Source organism: Microcebus murinus, chromosome 13 (genome assembly GCF_040939455.1).
Source record: "Microcebus murinus isolate Inina chromosome 13, M.murinus_Inina_mat1.0, whole genome shotgun sequence".
Taxonomy (NCBI): domain Eukaryota; kingdom Metazoa; phylum Chordata; class Mammalia; order Primates; family Cheirogaleidae; genus Microcebus; species Microcebus murinus.
In genome coordinates, this window is record NC_134116.1 from 77,848,745 (window position 1) to 77,872,920 (window position 24,176).

Consider the following 24,176-nt stretch of genomic DNA (forward strand, 5'->3'; position numbering starts at 1 on the left):
ACTTCATGTGGTATGCCTTTTCACTGTGGGCTTATCAGAATGCTGTGCTTTTCACAAATGAAGGGATAACATTTTAAGTAAAAAAAAAAGGTGTTTATGTGTCTTTAAATCAACTATTGAAGAAAACTTCGTGATCTTTTTGCTAACAGCATATTACTAAAATAGCTAAGCTATGATGTTTAGAGAGAATTTGAAGACTTTGTTCTCAGATTTCCTGGTCTCTTACAAATTCTTTGGTTAAATATGAATATAGTAGTACAGGTTGAGCATCCTTAATCCAAAATCTTCCAAAATCTGACTTTTTTGAATCCCAACATGATGCCACAAGTGAAAAATTCCATACCTGACCCCTGTGATGGATTGCAGTCAAAACTTTGTTTCATGCACAAAATTATTAAAAATACTATATAAAATTACCTTCAAATTGTAATATGGAACATAAATGAATTTCATGTTTAGACTTGGGTCCCATCCCCAAGATATCTCATTATGATTATGCAAATATTCCAAATTTGAATAAAATTTGAAATCCAAAACATTTATAGTCCCAAGCATTTGGATAAGGGATACTCAAACTGTATTGTCCCGTGTTTCCTACCTACTTATTCTTCCTTTATATATCATCACATATGTACTTTCTAGGAAAAAGAAAATTAAGTTTTTAGACTGTAGAATGTTTAGACTCTAATTAAACATCACATGAAAATTTCATGTGTGAAATATGTGAAGTGATATAAATTATGTAGAAAATAATGGGGGAGGCAAACTTGAGAGAAAGAGAAATGAATGCTATCATGGAGCCATTGGAACTCTAAAGCTGGATGATTCCCTTCACAAATATTGTAGAGTAGCTGATTTGTAGTAGATTTGTCAATATTTTACAGATAAGACGAGACCTCTAAAGGTACTAAAAGTCTGAGAGGGTAAATGAAATAATAAAAGATTAAGAAGAGGATAGAGGTGGCTAAGGAAGAAGGAGGTAAGAATCAAAGTTTCCTTACAGGCAGGGCGTGGTGGCTCACGCCTGTAATCCTAGCCCTCTGGGAGGCCGAGGCGGTGGATTGTTTGAGCTCAGGAGTTCAAGACCAGCCTGAACAAGAGTGAGACTCTGTCTCTACTAAAAATAGAAAGAAATTAATTGGCCAACTAAAAATATATAGAAAAAAATTGGCCCGGAATGGTGTGGTGCAGGCCTGTAGTCCCAGCTACTCAGGAGGCTGAGTCAGAAGGATCGCTTGAACCCAGGAGTTTGAGGTTGCTGTGAGCCAAGCTGATGCCACGGAACCCAACCCCGAGCAACAGAATGAGACTCTGTCTCAAAAAAAAAAAAGTTTCCTTGTGGAGAAATCATCTAAGCTGAGTTTCAGAAATTTTATAGGATATATAAAAGAATTTTGACCCAAGATTACTCTTATTTCAATATATAGGAGCTGTATTCTGAGAGTCCTAGTGAATTACCAATTAAAAAAAATTCTGAATCCTTTGTGACATAGTTATCAATCTTATTTACCCCCATAACTTTTTCTTTAAGAAAGCCTTCCTGGGAAGTAACAATTCTGGGGTGAGGAGTGATGTAGTCCAGAACCATATGGAAGCAAAGTCTTTTGCATGCCTAATTTTTTGGTAAATAGCTCAAGAGTTTAAATAAGGAGAGTGGTTAGTTCTTTCAGGATGGGGTGGGTGCTAGATGGTTTATTGAAGTTATATTGTTCTCCAGTCATTCAGTGAACATTTTTAAAAGATCTGTTTTGTGCCAGGCACTTCAACAGGCATTAGGGATCAAAAGACTTACAGTATTAGAGACAAAGTTCAATCAATCAGGTAATATGCTCCGGATACAAGATATCATAGGAGCACAAAGGGCTCCAGTGGGCTCTTTTGTCATCTGTCCAGAGAAGGATACCATTACTTTGAGTCTTAAAACATATGTAGGTGTTCCCCAGTCTGATAAGATGGAAAGATAATGAACAAAGCATGGGGGCATGAAATCGGCATGTTTGAGGATCTATAGGCAGTTTCGTATTATAGGATTCTCAGCCTAACAAGAGTCAATCTTAGAGAGGTAGGAAAGGGTCAGAGGCTTGAATGGTCCAGACTTTTCTAGGACATTTGTATAGTATGGAAGCCTGAGTTGAAGAGTGAAAAGGTAGGGGAAATAAAGAGTTAGCTTATCAGTTTAATGAGGGAAAGAGGTTGCTCCAGGGAATATAAAGTTAAGATATTCTTTTTAAAATAAAGAATACTTAGAGATTGAAAAATTAGTAAAATTATCAGAATGTGGAATGTAAGCCGGTGAAACAGAATATGAGTCTTGAAAAACCATGGGCTAGAACAGCAGTCCCTACCTTTTTGACACTAGGGACGGGTTTCAGGGAAGACACTTTTTCCATGGAGTAGGAAAGGGGCGTCATGTAGTAGGCGAGGGGCGTCACCGCCTCGCCTCCACCTCAGATTCCCGTGGTGAGCGCGCAACCTGGATCCCTTGCACACGTGTTTTGCAGTGGGGTTCACCCTTCTGGCTGCTGATCTGAGGGGGCAGGGCTTGGACGGTGATGTGAGCAATGGGGAGCAGCACCTGTGGATGCAGATTGGGGCTTCCGGCTTCAGTGGCTGGCCCACTCTTTGCCTCCTGCTGTGCAGCTAGGGGTGGGCATAGAAGATAGAAATGACATTGAGGAATAGGAGATATAATAGTGGTTAAGTGTATAAACTTTCAAAAGAATTGGACTGCCTAGATTCAATTCTCAGGTCTTCCAGTAAGGCGGCATTGGGCAAGTTACATAATGTCTCTGTAACTCCATTTCTTCATCTGTAAAAAAAAAAAAAATATTATTGAGGAGTAATCAAGATAATATAAGTAAGGTTTTTAGCATAGTGCTTGGTACCAGTAAGCATGCTGATGTTAATTGTTGCCAATGTCAGCTTCAATGTTACTACTTGCCTTTAAAAAATATATATATATTTTTTTTGCATTTTACATATTAAAGACTTTTAAATAGTAGCATAATCTTTTCACTGTGGATGACATTTGCTTCATGAATCCTACAGAAATCCATAGTTTTTAAAAATAGATGAGCAGCTCATTATAATTTTATCATAAAGTTTATTAAAAGTGTAATTTGAGAGCCAGGCATGGCAGTGCACAACTGTAGTCCTAGCTGCACAAGAGGCTGAGGCAGGAGGGTTGCTTGAGCCCAGAAGTTCAAACCTAGTCTAAGCAATAGTGAGACCCTATTTCTTTAAAAAAGAAAAAAAAAACGTAATTTTTAATCTCTCAAAAGAGGTTTGAGCAACTTGTAGAACAGCTTCATCCATAATATTAACACATTGACTGCCACACTAGAAAAAAATTTTTTTCCTTGGGTAGGTGGTGTTTTACTATGAAAATAGGATAAAAACTTCAAAAACGAAACAATCCTTTCTAATTTAATGAAAAAAATTGTTATTTTTTTATTATTTTCTGGGCATGAATCATATGCAACTTGAAAAATAGTTCTCTCTCCCCAGGTGAAGAGATATGGGAGTTCCATATACTTCATGAGGTCCTGGGTACAAAACTCTAGTGTGAGTTAAATACAACTCACATAGCAGTTAATGTGTTCTTACAGCATGACTCTCCAACAATGACATTGTTTGAAGTTTCAGTTTAGAGATTGGTATTTTTAGCCTAACTCTTTGCTGGCTTTTTTTTTTTTTTTTAAACATCTGGTATATTAGGAGTTAAAGAATGCTGAAATAGCTTTACGAACCCAGAAAACACCACTTGGACTTCAACATGAAAATACAGCTCCTGCTGAGTAAGTTACTGGATTTTTTTTTAAAGAAATGTTTCTCACTTTAAAAAAGCAGAACAGTAATAACATACAAGCTAAGAATTTTTAGTTTACAGTATGAAAAGACTGGGTTAAATAAGCACTCTATATGGATTTTAAAATTTATTTCTCATGATAACTCTAACAGGGTTTATCCAAATAATTGTCTACATTTTACTGAAAGGTAAGTGAAGGCTAAGATCTGAGCTTTCTACCACTATTGTGCAGTTAGTTACACTTTATGTAACTTTACACTTTATGTACACTTTATGTGACTCTATTTCACTTTATTAAATTTTGCAGGTAGCAGAAACTCAGATTTTACACATTAGGACCTTTAAATTAAAAATAATTTTGTGACAGTCCCATCGTTAAACAGGCATACTAAATATGTTTTTACTCATTTGCTTATAGCTTTTATTTATTTACACAGGTAATATATCTTAAGAAAGAAAAATTTTAAAATGTAGATAAGTAAAGGAAAAAATCCACCTGTATTCCTATCACTCAGGTTGTATATCCATCTTGTTTCCATACATGAGATATATATCTTTTCTCTGTTTTAATATCCTTCCATGCTAATACAGATAATAATAGCTAATATTTACCAAGTGATTACTTTTTGCCAAGCAGTGTTTAGCACCGTCCATCCTTTATCTCATATTTTTCATAAAACCTCTATAGCTATTGTTATTCCAGTTTTAGTGATAAGGAGACTGAGGCATGCAGAGGTGAGTTGTGAGTGGTGGAGGTCTATCTGAATCCTGATCCCTCACTTTTTTTATTCTTTTAATTGTGAATAATTAAAAGAATTAAATTCTTTTAATTTATTCTTTTTATTGTGATATAATTTTAGACTTAGAAAAGTTTTAAGACTAGAACAAAAAATTCCCATATACCTTACATTCAGATATCCCACATATAAACATTCCATATTTCTTTTGTTCCTTATTTCTGTATGTGTGTGTATATAGATATATTTTCCCCCCGGTTTGAGGTATTTACAGAAATAATGCTCATTATGCTAAAATACTTTAGTGTGTATTTTTAAAAAATAAGGGTAGTCTTTAACCACAATAAAATTATCAAAAGCAGGAAGTTACCAATGACAGTGATTGGATGAAACTCAGCACACCTAAAAAAAACAAACAAAAAAAAAAAACAATGACAGTGATACTCTTGTTATTCAGATTAGCATGGGATGTGCTTGTGCACTGGATTTTTATCATTTTGTCTTGTTCTTCATACTGCCATCATAGCTAATTTTGCACAAAACTTTCACAGTTGCCTATATTTCTTAGATAAAAACATTCAGATTCCTTTGCATGCTATTCAAAATCCCTTTTTATCTACCTAGCACTGTCTGTGGTTAAACTTATCAGAATAGTAGCAGTAATTACATGTGCTTTATGTAGTATACTATAATGTTCACAGATTACAAATTTGATTGATATAAGAACTGTAAGTACTTGGTTGTAAAATCTGGTTGACAGCTGAACTTTTAACCTCATAATAAACTTATTTCAGACTTATAGAATACTTGCAAACAGTAGTAATACAAACAATTTCTTTGTTACTTGCCTCCACTAGTGTTAACATATAGCTATAATATAATTATTAAGAATAGGAAACTGGCCGGGCGCTGTGGCTCACGCCTGTAATCCTAGCTCTTGGGAGGCCAAGGCAGGCGGATTGCTCAAGGTCAGGAGTTCAAAACCAGCCTGAGCAAGAGCGAGACCCCGTCTCTACTATAAATAGAAAGAAATTAATTGGCCAACTGATATATATATAAAAAAATTAGCCGGGCATGGTGGCGCATGCCTGTAGTCCCAGCTACCCGGGAGGCTGAGGCAGAAGGATCACTTGAGCCCAGGAGTTTGAGGTTGCTGTGAGCTAGGCTGACGCCACGGCACTCACTCTAGCCTGGGCAACAAAGCGAGACTCTGTCTCAAAAAAAAAAAAAAAAGAATAGGAAACTAACATTGGTGCAGTATTATTAACTATGCAACTTACTGAAATTTAACACATTTTTCCACTAATGTATTTTTTCTGTTCCAGGATCCTATATGGGGTTCACATTGCATTTATTTGTAATTTCTTCTAAATCTTTTCCAATCTGTAGTAGTTACTCAGTGTTTCCTTGTCTTGAATGACTTTTATACTTTTGAAAACTATTAGATTATTTTGTAGAATGTTCCTTTTTTTTTTTTTTTTTTTTTTTTTTTTTTCGAGACAGAGTCTCAATTTCTTGCCCAGGCTAGAGTGAGTGCCGTGGCATCAGCCTGGCTCTCAGTAACCTCAATCTCCTGGGCTCAGCCATCCTACTGCCTCAGCCTCCCGAGTAGCTGGGACTACAGGCATGCACCACCATGCCCAGCTAAGTTTTTTTTTTTTTTTTTTTTTTTTTTTTTTGAGACAGAGTCTCACTTTGTTGCCCAGGCTAGAGTGAGTGCCGTGGCGTCAGCCTTGCTCACAGCAACCTCAATCTCCGGGGCTCAGCGATCCTGCTGCCTCAGCCTCCCGAGTAGCTGGGACTACAGGCATGTACCACCATGCCCAGCTAATTTTTTGTATATATATTTTTAGTTGGTCAATTAATTTCTTTCTATTTTTGGTAGAGACAGGGTCTCGCTCAGGCTGGTTTCGAACTCCTGACCTTGAGCAATCCGCCTGCCTCGGCCTCCCAAAGTGCTAGGATTACAGGCGTGAGCCACCACGCCCGGCCCCAGCTAAGTTTTTATATATATTTTTTTAGTTGGTCAATTAATTTCTTTCTATTTTTGGTAGAGACGGGGTCACGCTCAGGCTGGTTTCGAACTCCTGATCTTGAGCAGTCCGCTCACCTCGGCCTCCCAGAGTGTTAGGATTACAGGCGTGAGCCACTGTGCCCAGCCTAGAATGTTCCTTAATTTGGATTTGTCATTCATGATTGGAATAATACCTTGATAATTTGTAACATTTAGGTTTTTGGTCTAGTGATAATATCTGTGTCACTTAAAAATACATTATATTTTCAAATGAATTCAAAGACCCTACTAAAATGGGGATGTTTACTTATTTCGTATTTTGAATATAAAGAAAATAATATCTTAAAGAATTTTATCTGACTTTTTAAATGTTTTTTATAGCTACTTCAGGATCTTGGTTCAGCAATTTGAGGTACAGCTTCAGCAGTACAGACAACAGATTGAAGAACTAGAAAACCACCTTGCCACTCAAGCTAATAATTCACATATAACCCCGCAAGGTAACATGCTTACTTTGGTAATTTTTTTAATCTTTTATTGTTAGGAGAGAGATTAAACTATGGTTATATAAAAGGTATTTTAAATAGCTATTAGTAGTCATCTTAAGCTGTTTTAGGAAAATTTACTTAAAAGTCCTTGATTCCTTAAAAACATAAGATGCTTTATTATGTGAGTTGTTACTGTAGTAATAAGGGCAGAAATCTTAAAGGCCTTTTGCTTACTGATATAGATATCCTCCTCTCAGTCTGCCATCTTCTCTAGCCATAGGAACATTGGTAGAGTATTTTTCTCCTATACATTCACTATGCCAAAAATTGGACTCAAATAATAGAAAAATAAAATTGTGCTGTATATATATTTGGGTGATAATATAATTTTCTTTTATAGATTTGTCAATGGCTATGCAGAAAATTTATCAAACATTTGTAGCTTTAGCTGCACAACTTCAGTCTATTCATGAAAATGTAAAGGTAAGTTTTCATTGCCAGTTCATCTATTTGAATATCTAGACCCAAGTATTTGTACATTTGGGGACAAATATGTCCATACTTAGTATAGAAATAGCTAGAATTACATATAAGTGAAAAGACAAAAACTGCTATAATCCATAATTATATCCAGACACGACCATCGATAATATCTGTTCTTTTTTAAAAAGATCCAAGAGCCCCATACAATCTATTATTTTAACTTTTTTCAGTAGTATATCATGAATAACCTCCCATGTTAATACATATTTCCACAATATCATTTTTAGTAGTTATGAAAAAGTTAATTGTATGCTTGTGCAATTCATTTAACTCATCTTCATACATATGTTATTGGACATTTAGGTTATTTCCTTCGCTTTACCACTATAAATAGCACTACAGAAAATAAGCATTCTTAGTAGCAAAATCATTTTGTACTACCTTAATTCTTTTTTTTTTTTTTTTTTTTGAGACAGAGTCTCACTTTGTTGCCCAGGCTAGAGTGAGTGCCATGGCTTCAGCCTAGCTCACAGCAACCTCAAACTCCCGGGCTCAAGCGATCCTCCTGCCTCAGCCTCCCGAGTAGCTGGGACTACAGGCATGCGCCACCATGCCCGGCTAATTTTTTCTATATATATTAGTTGGCCAATTAATTTCTTTCTATTTATAGTAGAGACGGGGTCTCGCTCTTGCTCAAGCTGGTTTCGAACACCTGACCTTGAGCAATCCACCTGCCTTGGCCTCCCAGAGAGCTAGGATTACAGGCGTGAGCCACCGCGCCCGGCCTTGTACTGCCTTAATTCTATGTGTTTTTAGATGTCTGCTGGTCATTGCATAAAAAACCCACTTAAAACATTTCTCCCTTCTAAATACAGGGAATTATTTGTGTTTATTAAATAATGTAAATAAAATGACCTATCACTGAATGTTTTGACCCTTATGTAATAATGTTAGTTTTAAAAATTTATTTAAGTGAAATTTTAAATGTAAGTACACTTTTTCCAATGAACCAAACAAATGTACTTAAATTCTTTCTTAGAATATGTGGTCCAAAAAAACCTTTAAAATTGAAAACAGCCAAACTTGAGTCTAAATAAATTATTAACTGTGTAAAATAGAATTTAATTGAGATTACCAATGTTTTCATTTTAATCTGATTCATAACAGAATTTTTTAAATTTAAATATTATTTTTTTAGAGGCAGAGTGTCGCTCTTGCTCAGGCTGGTCTCGAACTCCTGAGCTGAAATGATCTGCCCACTTCGGCCTCCCAGAATGCTAGGATTACAGGCGTGAGCCATTGCGCCCAGCCAGAATTTTTTGAAAAATTAAAAAATTATCCCATTTTTGAGATGATAGCACACTTCAGAACTTGTGCTTTAGTAAATTTTAAACTCTACACCAAATCTTTAAAATAATTTTGTTCTAAAGGAGGAATTTTTGTCAGATTTTTTGAAAGTTTTATTAGCCTGTAATAAATGTTACTTTAATTTTTTTAAACTCCTAAAAATGATTCAACATTGGCACTTTGAAGTATGTGTTGGGCAGATTTCTAAAAAATTTTTTATTATGAAAGCTTTCAAAGATATACAAAAGTAGAATACCATTATAGTAAATGCTTAAGTACCACCAACTAACTTACATCACTATTAAAATCCTGCTGAGCTTGTTTGATCAATTCTCCACACAGGGATGATTCCTGTACCCTACCTCCCCACCATTATTTTAAAGCAAATCCCAGATGTAAATACATAAATATAAATGTTTTTTTCATTGGCATTTTCTCCTGTCTGGTTTGAAAAGTATACCCTTTCAGCAACATGACCATAAAACAATGAGACCGAGATTCACTGACTTAATAAAACTGCCTCAGGTCATGTTGAATACACTTAACATGAAATTTTGATCTACTCTTTTATTTTTTATTTATTTATTTTTTTTTGAGACAGAGTCTCACTTTGTTGCCCAGGCTAGAGTGAGTGCCATGGCGTCAGCCTAGCTCACAGCAACCTCAAACTCCTGGCTCAAGCAATCCTCCTGCCTCAGCCTCCCAAGTAGCTGGGACTACAGGCATGTGCCACCATGTCCGGCTAATTTTTTTTTTGTATATATATTAGTTGGCCAATTAATTTCTTTCTATTTATAGTAGAGATGGGGTCTCGCTCTTGTTCAGGCTGGTTTCGAACTCCTGACCTCGAGCAATCCACCCGCCTCGGCCTCCCAGAGAGCTAGGATTACAGGCCTGAGCCACCGCGCCCGGCCTCTTTTATTTTTTTTTAATTCATTCCCATGAATCAAGGGGTGTTCCATGATCAGATTTGGTATGCTGCCATTTATTTTCAGCTTACTTGAGTGACCAAACTACCTGTAAGTTCTAGACTTACTGAAATCTCACAGTAGGTGTTTTTTGTTCCTTTGGTTTTTTTTTTTATTAAATAATCTGTTGAAACAGGTTTAAGCTACCTTATCAAGCCAGGCCTTGCTGACATTAACAAATTTGGAAGTTTTAGCAATTAGGTATATAAATCATTTCTATTAATGGCCCTAATCAAAAGATGTTGCATTTGAAAAAGCAGCCCAGTTTATGAATTTAAGAATTTTTCTTACTCTGGAGTTATAAATTCAATTTCTAATTTTTATATTTTGGTTTCAGTTCATAAGCTCAATGTGAATTGTTCTCATTGTACAATAGTTGAACAATATCAATAAAGTAGAACCCCTCATTATATCTTCCAAGTGCTCTCTGCTGAGACATGCTATCTTATTTTAGCATGTGTCACTCAGGCCTTTAAAAAAATACATAGTTAGTGCTGGCTTTTTTAAAAAGCTGTTTTAATCTAATGGCTGTGAAAAAGGTGGACATTTGAGGGCACAAATTCATGAAAAACTGGAATATTTATTTAAATATTTCTTGTCTAAAAGCTTATTAGCTTACTCATTTTAAATGGTCTCATGAAGCTAGAATATTTTAGTCAACATATTGTAAAGATATATGACAAAAATAGGGAATAAACTATTCAAAGAGTGATTAAATTCTCATACTCATCACTTTGCACACCAGTGTGCATTACCAGCACTCTAATTTGCTGTTTAGGTGGGATATGTAATTTTGGCAGTGTCTTTGAACTGTCTTTGGTAACTTATTTCACAGTTAAATTCATTCATATGTTACCAAAGTCACTGTGGAACTTGATTGGCCTTTTCATGTTTTTTATTCCTTTAGGTGCTCAAAGAACAGTACCTTGGCTACAGGAAAATGTTCCTGGGAGATGCTGTAGATGTGTTTGAAGCCAGGCGAACAGAAGCTAAGAAGTGGCAGAATGCACCCAGAGTTACTACTGGACCCACCCCTTTCAGCACCATGCCAAACGCAGCAGCCGTTGCCATGGCTGCAACACTTACACAGCAGCAACAGCCTGCTACAGGTCTGAATGCATTCAAGTTATAGCTTCTTTCTGTTCAAATGCAGAACATTTATGTGCATTTTTATAAGTCTTCCTTTTGTGTGAGCACTGAAGAAATTTCTATGAATAGCTGTTCCAATGCAATCGAAAAATTGTGATGGACACAATTATAAACATACCTGATAAAAACGCAGGGTAGTCTTAGCAATAATTATATATCAATTAGATACTGAATATTGTGAATTTACTTAATGTTATTTGCTGTATTGCTATAAATGCCCTTTAGAACTTGGTGTTTCACTACTGAAGTACATTTAAAAATAACAGCTTCTAAAATCATGATTGTATTATTTATTGTTTTACAGTCAGAGATAATCCTTCCACACGTTGCATTTTTCACATGATACTGATAGATGGTGCATTCTCATTTTCCTTATACATAGTGATTACAAAGTACTCACATTCAGGTTAAAGTATGTTTTTATTGACTGAGGGTATGTTGAAGATCAGTAATATGAGGGTATGATGAAGATCAGTTTGTACATATGTTGCCTGGAAACCTAATACAGGCCCTCTAAACAAACTTTGAAGAAGATACGTGCTAGAATTATTTGTACTTTTTCAAAGTGAACAGAACAGTAGTAAGAGCAGGAAAAAGGTGTTTTGAGATGTGGATTGCATGTTAAGGAGGAACTGGGAAGTTGAATAGATGAAAATAATTGGTGAGATACTGGAAAGCAGATCATTTTAGTCCTGCTTCTAATCAGAGAAACATTGTTGTGGTCTGGTTCTACAGTGTTTCGTTGTATTCTGTTGGAGGCTATTACTTATCTTACTACTGTAGTCTCTTTTGTCAGATTTGAAGTTTGACATAGAAAAATATAGTATTAATGGATATTGATCTTTTTTTCTTTAATCATCTATAAGTTTATTTTTTTTTTTTTTTTGAGACATGAGTCTTACTCTGTTGCCCGGGCTAGAGTGCCATGGTGTCAGCCTAGCTCACAGCAACCTCAAACTCCTGGGCTCAAGCAATCCTCCTGCCTCAGCCTCCCGAGTACGAGTAGCTGGGACTACAGGAATGTGCCAGCATGCCCAACTAATTTTCTTCTATATATTTTTAGTTGGCCAATTAATTTCTTTCCATTTTAAGTAGAGGCGGAGTCTCACTCTTGCTCAGGCTGGTTTTGAACTCCTGATCTTGAGTGATCCACCCGCCTCGGCTTCCCAGAATGCTAGGATTACAGGTGTGAGCCACCACGCCCAGCCTGTCTATAAATTTTTGAGTGATGTTTATTCTATAGTATTTGTCTTTCTGAGTTCCATATAGTCCAGTAGTAAATTATAATACAAAAAAGTAAAAAGTACATATTTAGATTGCATTCAGGCTGCCTCTACTAGGGAAGCATTCTCTGGTTTTCACTATTGGCAGTTTAAAAAATTGTTCTTCAATTTGGAGATGACAGCATTTACTTGCCATTAGTAAGGGGTTGATGATGGATTTATGCCAAATCCTCCATATTCCATGGCTGGACCCATGTGAATAGTGGCTCACTGTCTAGTAGCTGCTGGAGTGAAGGATTGCACTCTTAAGTTAAGGAGGGAAAAAGTCATTATGGGATTGATTCCTTCAAAGAATCAATCCCATAATCACAACCATCAGTTCTCATGATTATTTAACCAGCTGATCAAGCCAACAATAGTACCAGTTTACTTTTTAGAGCCAGTATTAATCCTAAAGTAGATCAGATAAGTGTAGGTTCAATTAAGTGTTCTTTAAAAATAGTGGATTTTCATTCTAATAAAACTTGACAAAAGTCACTTATATAAAATGTTATGTTGTAAGTGAATATATTCCATGGCGAACACCTAAACTTGAAGCAAAACCTCCTGTAAAGGTTTTTTGTTTTATTTGTTTTGTTTTTAAACTTTTTTATGTAGACAGTCTTATGTTGAGATGTTCGTAGGTTTTCACTTGTACATTTTGGGCTCACAGATATATGAAGATATGTGTTTATTCTATTATGGGTGCCTGCCGTGTGCGAGGCTTGGGGAATACAAAGTTAGAAAGCGTAGATGTGGTCTTTGCCCTCTGTGGTGGTAGAGAATATTAGCTTCATTTGGAGCAATCATCTTGAGGAGCCTTTTGCTCATAGGCTTTAATTTTGTCTGTAACTTTTGCCAGGCTTTGGAGAAATTGCCTACTTTCAGTGTTCCCTACAATTTTGAAGTCCACATAAGGTCTTTCTAATCAGATGGCAGGAACTGTAATTTATCAACCTAAATAGTCTTGAAGTGTTTTCACTTTAAGTTGTATGAATTCTTAGAACTAAGAAGCTAAGCTATAGTGATAACAATTTTGCATTGTCTTCTCTTTTCCCTTTTGTTTCTCTAAAGGTCTCCCAGGCACTGTGGTCCATTTGTTTCTATCTTCCCAATCAGAATGTTAGTTATTTAAGTCATGCCACTGTGATTGCAAGATTTATGAACTCTGTTAAGATAACGTATGTAATGATTTTATGAGTTATAGCCTGTTTAGACCATTTAGATAAAGCTAGATAGAGCCTGTGTGCTATTTTTATACATCATTGTTGATCTCTACAAGATTTATCTGAGGGATTTTGCTTTTATTTGCATATGTATCCTTGACTTCATTAACGTTAATATGAGTAGAGAACAGATAGCTTTTTAGACTGCTACCTTCTGAGGGTGGTTTCTGTGGTATCTTTCTTGGAGGTGAAGGAATGGACTTAAATGACTTCTTGATCCTTCTTCAGTTCTTTTATTTAATGGAAAAAATATATAATAGGGCTTAGGCATATGGGATATATGGTTATTTTTCCTGAAAGCTAAAGAGAATTGATAACCAGCAGGCTGTGTAGGTATGAAATGAGCATCAGTACATGGATAAGTTAGTTACATGTTGGCAGATCTAGACACTTGTCTACAAGTGTTTCCCAATCCTAAAAAATGTAAGACATTTACATTAGGCTTTTCAGTATAATTTTAATTTAGGATAGTTTTTTTAAGCAATGTACCTGGGACTGAGTTTTGCTATTGTGTTTTGAAACTTTTAAAAGTTGTTGATGTTTACATAATAACACTTCTTATGTGATTTAGCTGCTGTTTTAAGGAGAGCCAAGACATTTTGTTAGGAATTCCTACTTTCTAGCTTTTAGTGTAGGTGTGGAGATTTAAGGTGTAGTGTTAAATAGGAAACTTTAAGTATTTTATCTTAGTTTCTTGTGGTTTTGTGATTTCGTTGTATTTAATAACCAAAGGAACATTCCCCATTAAATCAGTGAGAGTAAATTTTTCAAACTGGGGAAAAGATATTTTTTGTTTTTAAAGAAAAACTATTATTTTATTATAAAATATTACTTAGGAATAACCATACTAATTACATTAGGCATTTTGAGTGATCATGGAAAATTATAAAACATTTTAGCACTTTAGTCCTTTTCCTGTGAATGCAGTTTTACTCATAAGAAAGTAGAATTTATTCTGGAAAATATGATTTACAGTGCTAAATCTGAATTTGTTGTGTGTGAATATATTATATGGTAACTTTTGTAAAATGTTACTCTACATGAAGATTTCACTTTGGGCAATCGTTGGTATATATCACTACTAACTTGGTTTTATTTATGGAACTAAGAGCCTCTCATTGAATGACTATTCAGATTTCAAAGCAGACTTCTTGAATTGTTTACATAAGTTTTGCCTGAAGGATTTAGATTCTGCTTTCTAATAGTGAAACTAATATATTATGGTGGCCAGAGTGTAATATATGCTAATACTTTGGCATGGGAGATATTTATCATGAGTTTTTACTATTAAAAAATGTTATACATTTGCCTACTAGTTTTATAAATGATGTTGCCTTCAGAATTTGTGTGAAGGTACAAAATTCAAAATATCATGTATCTGTTGTGCAATGGAAAGTCTTGTCATCGTTAGATATGAGTTATTGATTACCTATATTCTGAATACTGATGATTAGAGAAACTATGTTCTATTGCTCTTAAAAACAGACCCACACACAACAAAAAGAATGCTATTTGAGTAACTTATGACTTGTAAGGCTGAGGGCTGTGGTGTGCATTATTCTTTAGGGTCTTCCACCAGCAGTGCCTCCTATTAACATGTGAAACTTTTAAGTCTCTCAATGTTAAAGAAACTGGACATGTGTTTTCTACATATTATTTTTATTAGAAATCAGAAAGTAATATGCTTGGTTTCTTTTTCCTATAGTAACATTTTACAAAAGAGCTTCTAGGCAGGTATTTTATTCTTAAATTGATCCCAAACTGGATGTAAAAATTTAAATCTTTTTTTAATTTATTTTTTTAATAGTATTATAAGAATTCTGGCTGCTATTAGTTGTTATTTTTTATTTTCTGGGTAGAAGCTATTTGAAAAGTCCAGTTTCTGTCCCAGTGTAGCAAAATGTAGTTCCTCAGTTGTTTTTCTTGCTTTATAATTTCACACTACCTTTTGAATATATAAACCTCATTCTTCATTGGACAACTTGAAGGCTTTGATTTCTTTAAAAGTTTAAATTTTAATATGTATATTACTTTGGCAGTTCCCTCAACTTTGAGATGCACTGATCACTGTGCTTGAAAAAGACAATACTGAAGATTGTACTATGAAATTTATTGAATAATTTTCATAAATTATTTATCAAGTGAGAGATTTTTAGATTTTTGTATTCTGCTTAGTTAAAAAAAAAAGTAGTTAAAAAGAGAGGCTAGTAAGTTTGATGCTATTCTTGCCAAACAAACTCAGCCAAAATCTTTAAAGTAACAAATGGGAAAAGGGTGACTAATCATTCTGCATCTGAGTACATTTTCCAATATGTTGGAAAGAAACTTCTGAATTGAAATCTTGAATGTATTGAATCTGTCAAGGTACACAGCGGTGCCTTTGTAAATGTTCATTATCTATCTTATTTAATCAGGTGATAAGTGGTGTGATGTAGCAGAACTTAAGAATAGAACTCTTATCACTTTTTGTGAACAAGTTGGAATTGTCATGTTACTGTGTAATTGATTTGCTTTAAAATGAACAATAAATTAAATAAAATAAAACATTGTCTTGTTTTTTATCTATTTATTTATATCATTTATATTTCATATAAGAAATCATGCCTAGTTTTTTGGGTACTTACTCTTATGAAGTAACATGATAGTTTTGCCATGTTAGTGTCAGTCTCTTCTGATCAATTGAGACTTGACTCTAACACTAAGGAGTTTGCTTTTAAAAAAAGGTAAAAACCTTTACTAATTATACCAGCTAGTTTTATCAGAAACAAGTGGGGAGATATAAAATAATTCTAGAAGTAAATCTAAAAGAAATATAATTTATGATACATTAAATGTTTCAAATTATTTGGTAGATTAAGCTTAACATTCAACTTTTGTTGTGGTAAACCTCTTTTAATTGTCTAGTTCTGAACAGGTTAATTAAAAAAAATTTTTTTAAAATTTTGGATAGGTAAAACAGTTGGAATAGATAAGTTAGCCTGAAGAGACATCCTGAAAACTAAGTTTTAACAAATGGAATTAGTTAAAAGTAATTACTGTTCATTTTTAAAATAATTTCATAAAAAAACTTTAATCTTGAAAGAGTAAGGCAAATTTGTTTTTCCCCCCCATTTTTTTTTTATACCAGGGCCACAGCCATCTCTGGGAGTTAGTTTTGGAACGCCATTCGGCTCAGGTATTGGCACTGGCTTGCAGTCAAGTGGCTTAGGTTCTTCAAACCTTGGAGGTACACTTTAACTTTTCTCATATTTCATTGAATATATTTGGATTGATATTAGCCTGTAAAAAACGTCTCTAAGAGGATCTGCTGCTGTTTTGGAAGTTAAGGTTCCATCTGGCAAAAATGATTCTCCAAATATAATCATTGCTTTCTAGTATTAGATCTAGAACTTAAAGAATCATTCCATCTTTTGTGAATAGGAAATATAAAAAAGTATTAAAATTAAGTGGTAGGGATGTACATATTTTCAAAGCAATATGCTGAAATAGGAAATTGAGAATTACTTAGTTTTAATAAACTTTTTTTTAATTAAAATTTTAAAAATTGGTAGTCTTCATATTTGGAGTTCAAACTATTATACTTCTGGATGATATACATTCTAGTCACTACCATTTTTCTGAAAATGAGTACTTTAAGTGGGGAAATGATTATAAATTGAACAGCTCAACTTCTGTCCATTTCTAAGCACTTTTGGAATATTTGCATATATACATACTTGTGTACATAAGCAATTAAGCTTATTTTAATAGTTTTGCAAATTAACTCTAGTAAGGTAAGTCCTCTGCAAAAACACTATACTAAATAACAAATGCATTCACAATTCTTTTATATGGATAATTGAAAGTTGTTTGTATTTAGACAAGCGTATTATAATGAATTAGTTTCCCTTGTTTCCACTAAAATGTAAGGTAGGAGGCCTATAAGCTATTATGGTTATTTATTTAATGTTTTTTAATATATACAGAGTCTGTTCTGTATTAGCAATTACTAGAATCATGGCAGGCAGCATAATTCCTATGATTTAGAATCCAGTTTGTGATCATATTTCTTAAGAGTTACAGGCAGTGATCAAACTGTCAAACTCAGTGTTTTAGATAATCTGTTGCACAATAACGTAAAGAGAATTTGAACTTTATTTATGGAGCCACCTGGCTCTTAGGAGAGTAGAAACTACTCTCTCTTAGGAGAGAGTAGTCTTAAAGTACTTAGAATTTCTTCATGACTTTTGTGTGATGAAAAATATTTCTTTTTTTAAATTGTGAAAACAGTATTCTTAAGAGAAAGAACATGATGCCTCTACTCTCAGCTTTTCACTGTTGCATTGGCCAGTAGTATGGAAGGAATCCATTGTTAAGGAGTAGATTTAAAGTGGTTGACTGTTATGTAGTGATGCAGAGTTTTTCAATGGTACAGATTCTTAATTAATCAAAAATGCCTTGGTAAAGAGCAGAGGAAAATAACTGTGTGGTATTTAGTGTTTATATTGTTGTATATGTCATGCTTATTTGTGAATTTGGTTTTTTGTGGGGGTTTTTTGCAAAGTGAAACACTCCTAAAGTAGAAATGTTTATAACTAAGATCATACTTGAATGGTCAATAAAATTTCTAGCACATTTGGGAGAGAAAATACTAATATCTTGTTTTTTATGGCCCTGTTCTTTAAAAATTTTTACTCATGGTCATAAACTTAATCTAAATAGATATAAATGTTTTATTTCAGAATTAATCTGGTTATTCTAAAAGTCTTAAGCAAAAGAGTAAATAGATTTTCTTAGTAAGGCCATGTTTTTCAACACTGTATTAGAACTTTGATAATTTTCAGTTTTACTTGTCAGTATCCTTTAACCTGTGTTTTATGTACCATTGTATATTTCTCTATTACCCTTCCACTAGGATTTGGAACTAGCTCTGGTTTTGGAAGCAGCACCACAGGGGCCTCCACATTTGGATTTGGAACAACAAATAAACCCTCAGGAAGTCTTAGTGCAGGTTTGTGTGTTTCTGCCTGAATTTTAGGCCAATTTAAAGGTGCGAATTACTTAATTTAAAAGTGTAAGTGTTGTTATTTCCAATAACCCCAAAAGATCCCTGAATCAGTTTTTACCCCCTGAATGAAGCATGTGTGCCTAACTAATCATTTAGCTTTATCTCTCTTATAAACTAAAGGGCAGGTTTGTCAAATATGTCTAACAGACTTTTTAGTTTGATTTAAAAAATCATTGTATCCTATCTTAACAAAGTAGAGATTCATTTGATCCCTCGCGACTGACTTCATGGTTAAACAATTTTGCAATAATAAAATTGCAAAAATGAACCTATCATCTTGAAAGTTTAACCCAGGTTATTATCATTACTCATCCAGGAGAATGATTTGTATTCCAGAGATGTTCTTCAATTATAAGTCCCTCTGGTTTTAACAGTCTTTTAAATGATGATTAATTTGATTCTTAGTTGATTTTTGAAATAGGTATAATCTTTTGACTCTTGTAGAAAAATCCCAAACTCCGTCACTTTTGCATTTACTCTATAATTAGTGGCTTGCTTTAATGTGTAATGCTAAGGGATAAATAGCATGTCTAAAATAATGACAGTACTGTTAAAGATGTGTTTAAATTTTGGGAATTTGAAGGAAGTTCTACTTAATATTAAGAAGTGTTTAAAATCAGCAGTTCCAGCAGAGTAAGGTAATAGAATTGAGTGGTATCAGGATTATAATCTAAATACTGTATCAGCTAATTAGGCAGTAGTAGTACTTGATCTTAATTTTGCAAGGGCTCTTATAAAATCAGAGCAGTAAGTGCTGCTCTTTAGTGTGTTCATTGTCCTGAACATTGTAGGTTAAGGCTTTCTTGGAGGACTTGGGATTGCAAGAGTTGGTCCAGATGTTGTGAAAGTCTCTCTTCTACAGTGTTGATAAAATGTTTTTGTGGGCCTGAAGGAGGAAGGCACCTTGACATATATAATCAACAGGAAAATTTCTGGCAACTTGAAGTTTTCTATAGATTTCATTTATTTGTACTAAGGTTTCTCTTTTGGCCTGCATCACTAAACCTTCTGTCTTTCAAGGTGCCACTTAGTTGTTAGCTAAATTATTTCCTATAAAATTTTATGTTAGAAATTTAGGGCCTTAAGCTATTCTTACAGATAGAAATTTACTTTTCTTCCTCGTTTTTTATATTTGTTTTTGTGATTTAACTTCTGATATGAATATTTTCTTCCCTAAACATAAGGCTTTGGCAGCTCAAGTACATCTGGGTTTAACTTCAGCAATCCTGGCATCACGGCATCAGCTGGTTTGACATTTGGGGTGTCCAATCCTGCCTCTGCAGGTTTTGGAACAGGAGGACAACTCCTTCAGTTGAAGAAACCTCCAGCTGGAAACAAAAGAGGAAAAAGATAAAAATATGGGTTGATGTGTTGAGAGAATCCATAGCAGCACGTTCATTCTATGAGTCTATTTTTCTAATGATGCAACAGTAATTACATTGCATCCCAGGAGATTTATAAAGTTTTGATATTTTTCTCTACTGTGGAATTTGAACTTTGTTCACGTTTGCCATACTGAACATCTTTTTTCTCATGAATTTAAAAGCGAGTTGTGTTTTTGTTGTTGTTAATTTGGTTCTCAGTGTAAGAAATGTTCAGATTATATCACTGATAATGGACCTTAAAACCTGTTATCTGACCTAGTGTTAATAGCAATGTTTTTGTTGATAAGGTTTACATTACGTGAATATATGCACATTTGTTTCTTATACAGATGGTATAAACTGTAGGGCCTATACTAGAATCAGTTTGTTCCTTGATAAGGGCCTTTTGAATTACACTGCAGGGCATCTTGTGAATATGCGTGTAAATATATACAGAATAATACACACAATTGTGTGTGCATATAAAATATATATTTACGGACCTACAACTTTTGCCTCAGACTGTTCCCCTTTTCTAAGGGTATTCAATTTTTCACCTTTTAAGCTTCATATCCTCAATGCTTATAGAATAATGAGCTAGAGGTACCAAGTCATTGCAGTTGTTTGCTTAAAGACTTACTGAAATGGTTACTGGCTTAAATATTTGACCAACTCGACTTCATTGCCCCCAGTCTTTTACATTTTTGTTTCTCCCTTAACCTTTTGCAGCTACTCGAAATGAGGAATGCTGTAAGACTTATCAAACAGAATTTAGCGACTTTTATTATCCTAAATATCCTCATACTACTTCTATGAAATGTTTTTTGTTATCTGAGATGGACCTTCAGGAGCATATTTGAACTCCAGACTGATGTTCTGGGGGCAAAGAGCTATTAAGCCAAATTGATTCTATGCAGGTAAAGGATGCACTATTACTTTAGTGAGAACTTTTCTAGCTATTCCAATACAGAGTTCTTTCTTATAGGGCTATTGATATTGACACCAAATGGAGTGGCTTCTTAGCCTCTTAATGTCTTAAGTAAGTGCTTAATTTGGAATAGAGAAACAATATATTTTAAGAAAGAAAAATATTCTTTGTAGCAACTATAAACTCTCCCATGTTATAACAGTGAACAGAGCTCCAGGTAAAAATGCATAGGCATGTCAGGTTGCATCTGTATAATATTTGTCTATATTAGTGTTAGTGCCACTGAGTGGGTAAAAAAGAAAACCCTTGGAAAGAGAACTGCCTTAGCTATGACTTTAGAAAGAAACCAGTAGGTAGAACTATTTATCTTTCAAGTACAGTTTTCAGATGGGATGTGAACATGGAATTTCATTGAAAATAGTTTAATTTTTATATAAAAGGTTTTGTACATAATGTGCATTAGTGAATATTTTCAGATTCATTTTCACCAAGGCACCGTTTTTCTAAAATAGGTATTGCATACACACATACACACACACTTTTAGTGTAATGTTAGTTGGGTTTGATTATAAAAGTGTTGCCAAATCTGTTTTATTTATCTGCATATAGCAATGATTGGCTTTTTTGAATTGAACTTTTTGCACCTTGATGCATTAAAACAAGGAAAATTATTTGTGAGCACTAAACTTGTTTTTATTTTTGCGTATTTCTCTAATACTGCAATCCCCAGATCCAGATCATGGGGGAGGTTAGGAAAAGGGTATGATTGTGTGTTGTGAATTCCTGTCAGAATTACATACGTAATTACAACAAACTTTTTTTAAAAAGGACATTGTATTGTGCTGCAAAAATCTGAATATTTATATTTCTTGGTTTTTTTCTTTATATATTTTACATTTTAATATGTTGAACCACTGGAAATTTGTAACAGATTAATTTGTGATAAGAGTTTAAATGTGTTGTCGTTGTCTCCATTGTCTTCACTTTGTCCAGAACCTATTATTATGGAAACAATAAAACTTATTGTGTCTATTGCTTTGAATCTTCATAGGTGTCAATAGTTCTTCATATGTACTTTATTGCTCTTTTATTCTCTTTAGTTGGTTTTTAGTGTTTTCCCTTCACTGGTTTATATATCTTGCTGTTTTTTAAAACAGAAGTCTAAACACAAATAGGAAATTCTTTGTCACTTGCTTTTTCTTTTTTAAAGAGACGGGGTCTCACTCTGTCACCCAGATTAGAGTACAGTGGCACAATCATAGCTCACTGCAGCCTCAAACTCCTGGGCTCAAGTGATCCTCCCAAATAGCTAGGACTATAGGCACACACCACCATGCCCAACTGGTTTTTTCCCTTTTTTTTTTTTTAAAGATGGGGGTCTCACTAAGTTGCCCGGGCTGGTCTGGAAGTCCTCCAGCGATCCTCCCACCTCAGCCTCCTGAGGAGCTGGGATTATAGTCAAGAGCCACTGCACCCAGCTCAAGTCACTTGTTTTTATCTTCCCAAAATTACAGAAACGTTAAACATTTTTAGTTATACAGAAGAATAGTAAAATGCAAAAAGTCCCTTTCAACTCTTAGGTCCTAACCCCATGCCCTTCCCCAGCATCTGGTCTAATGGTTTGGTGTGTATCTTTGCAGACCCTTTTAAAAAATGCCCCTTTCAACATATTTGTATAAATGTTTTCTCCTTTCTCTTTTTCTTTTACATTCTCATCCTCTTACATCTTAGTATTCTTTCCTAGATCCTTTTTCCTTTTTTAACAAATTAGGTTTAAAAAACTATGTTCTGTGACTTGATGTTTTTCTCCTTTAATGGCATATCATCAAAATCTTTCTCTGTCAGTTCATATAAATTTATTTTTTACATACTATCCTATTTATTTTACATACCATCCCACAGAATGGATGTGCTGTGATCTGTTCCAGCTATTCCCTGTTGATGGACAGTTAGGTTCTTTTCACTATTTCAGTTTAATGGAAAAAGTTGCAAAATCCTTGTATATAACTTTTTGTGCTTATGTTTAAAGTTTCTTTGGGGTTGATTTTGTAAGAGGAATGGCTGAGAAGTCATATATAGTTTGTGTGTTTTAATGTAAGATTTCCTTCCCAAAATGCTATACAAATAGACATTCCTAGCGTAGTGTCTGAATATCCTTTTCCTGGCTTTCTCTGTAATCCTCATTGTTATCAAATGTAGTAAGTCATTGTGAGGTCGAACTTACTATTCATATATTAGCTACTTGCCTACTAATATACTGCGTGATACATCCTTTGTCCATCTTTATACCAGGTTATTTGGGGTTTTTTCCTTAATTTGTAGGAGCTCTGTAAATAATGAATATTAATATTTTTCCTGTGAGGTATGTCCATAATCAGCTAGGTTCCAAACCCTGCTTTGACTCTGATCTCAGGCAAGTTACTTAGCTTTTATAGACCTTAGCTTCATCATCTGAAAAACTGGGCTTAATATACATGGGTGGTTGTATTAATAATCTAAGGCACTTGGATAAGCCGGCCGCGGTGGCTCATGCCTGTAATCCTAGCACTCTGGGAGGCAGAGGCAGGTGGGTTGCTCGAGGTCAGGAGTTCAAAACCAGCCTGAGCAAGAGTGAGACCCTGTCTCTATTAAAAATATAAAGAAATTAATTGGCCAACTAAAAAATACATATATACAAAATTAGCCGGGCATGGTGGTGCATGCCTGTAGTCCCAGCTACTCGGGAGGCTGAGGCAGTAGGATCGCTTGAGCCCAGGAATTTGAGGTTGCTGTAAGCTAGACTGATGCCATGGCACTCACTCGAGCCTGGGCAACAAAGCGAGACTCTGTCTCAAAAAAATAAATAAATAAAGCACTTGGATAACATAACCCTTGACACTTTACAGTATTGAAGTGTTTTTGCACCAGCACTGTACTGCATTAATCATTGTAGCAAGACGCTTTATTTTGATACCTGATACGGAAGCTGCCCTATCTTATTTTTTTTGTTTTCGTGTGGGGTGATTATTTTCATCTTTAAGATGAACTTTAGTATGAATTTTATCAAGTTTGATTCTTTTAAAAACTATTGGGATTTTGGTTGGATTTACACAAATAAAATATATTAATATCATGATCTGGGGAGAATTGACATCTTAATATGTACAGCATGTTATATGGATTTGTTAGGTCTTTTGTTCCTTCAGCAAGGTATTTATTAGATTCTTGTTTGATTGTTTTTCCTAAAAGCATCTTGATTTTATTTCTGAGTATACATTCTTATCCTGTAGTAGGTATAAGGCCATTTGCACATTATTAATCCAAATTTATTGTCCTTTTAGATGATAGTACAGTAAGCTGAAGTTAATGTCCTACT

At 34.5% G+C, this 24,176-nt stretch overlaps 1 protein-coding gene across 2 annotated transcripts in view; it reads left to right on the forward strand.

Moving 5' to 3' along the window:
- The window catches only part of NUP58 (nucleoporin 58), a 47,714-nt gene that overhangs the window by 18,692 nt on the left and 4,846 nt on the right, over positions 1-24,176 (forward strand). Inside the window, exons 10-16 of one of the 2 annotated variants that reach the window (XM_020290467.2) lie at positions 3,718-3,797; positions 6,941-7,059; positions 7,448-7,530; positions 10,753-10,954; positions 16,610-16,708; positions 18,377-18,472; positions 19,714-21,867. In XM_020290467.2, coding sequence (XP_020146056.2) covers positions 3,718-3,797; positions 6,941-7,059; positions 7,448-7,530; positions 10,753-10,954; positions 16,610-16,708; positions 18,377-18,472; positions 19,714-19,883 — 849 coding nt within the window. In that variant the 3' untranslated portion in view covers positions 19,884-21,867. Of the gene's footprint in view, positions 1-3,717; positions 3,798-6,940; positions 7,060-7,447; positions 7,531-10,752; positions 10,955-16,609; positions 16,709-18,376; positions 18,473-19,713; positions 21,868-24,176 lie in introns of those variants that run through there. The other variant, XM_020290469.2, reaches the window with a different exon arrangement.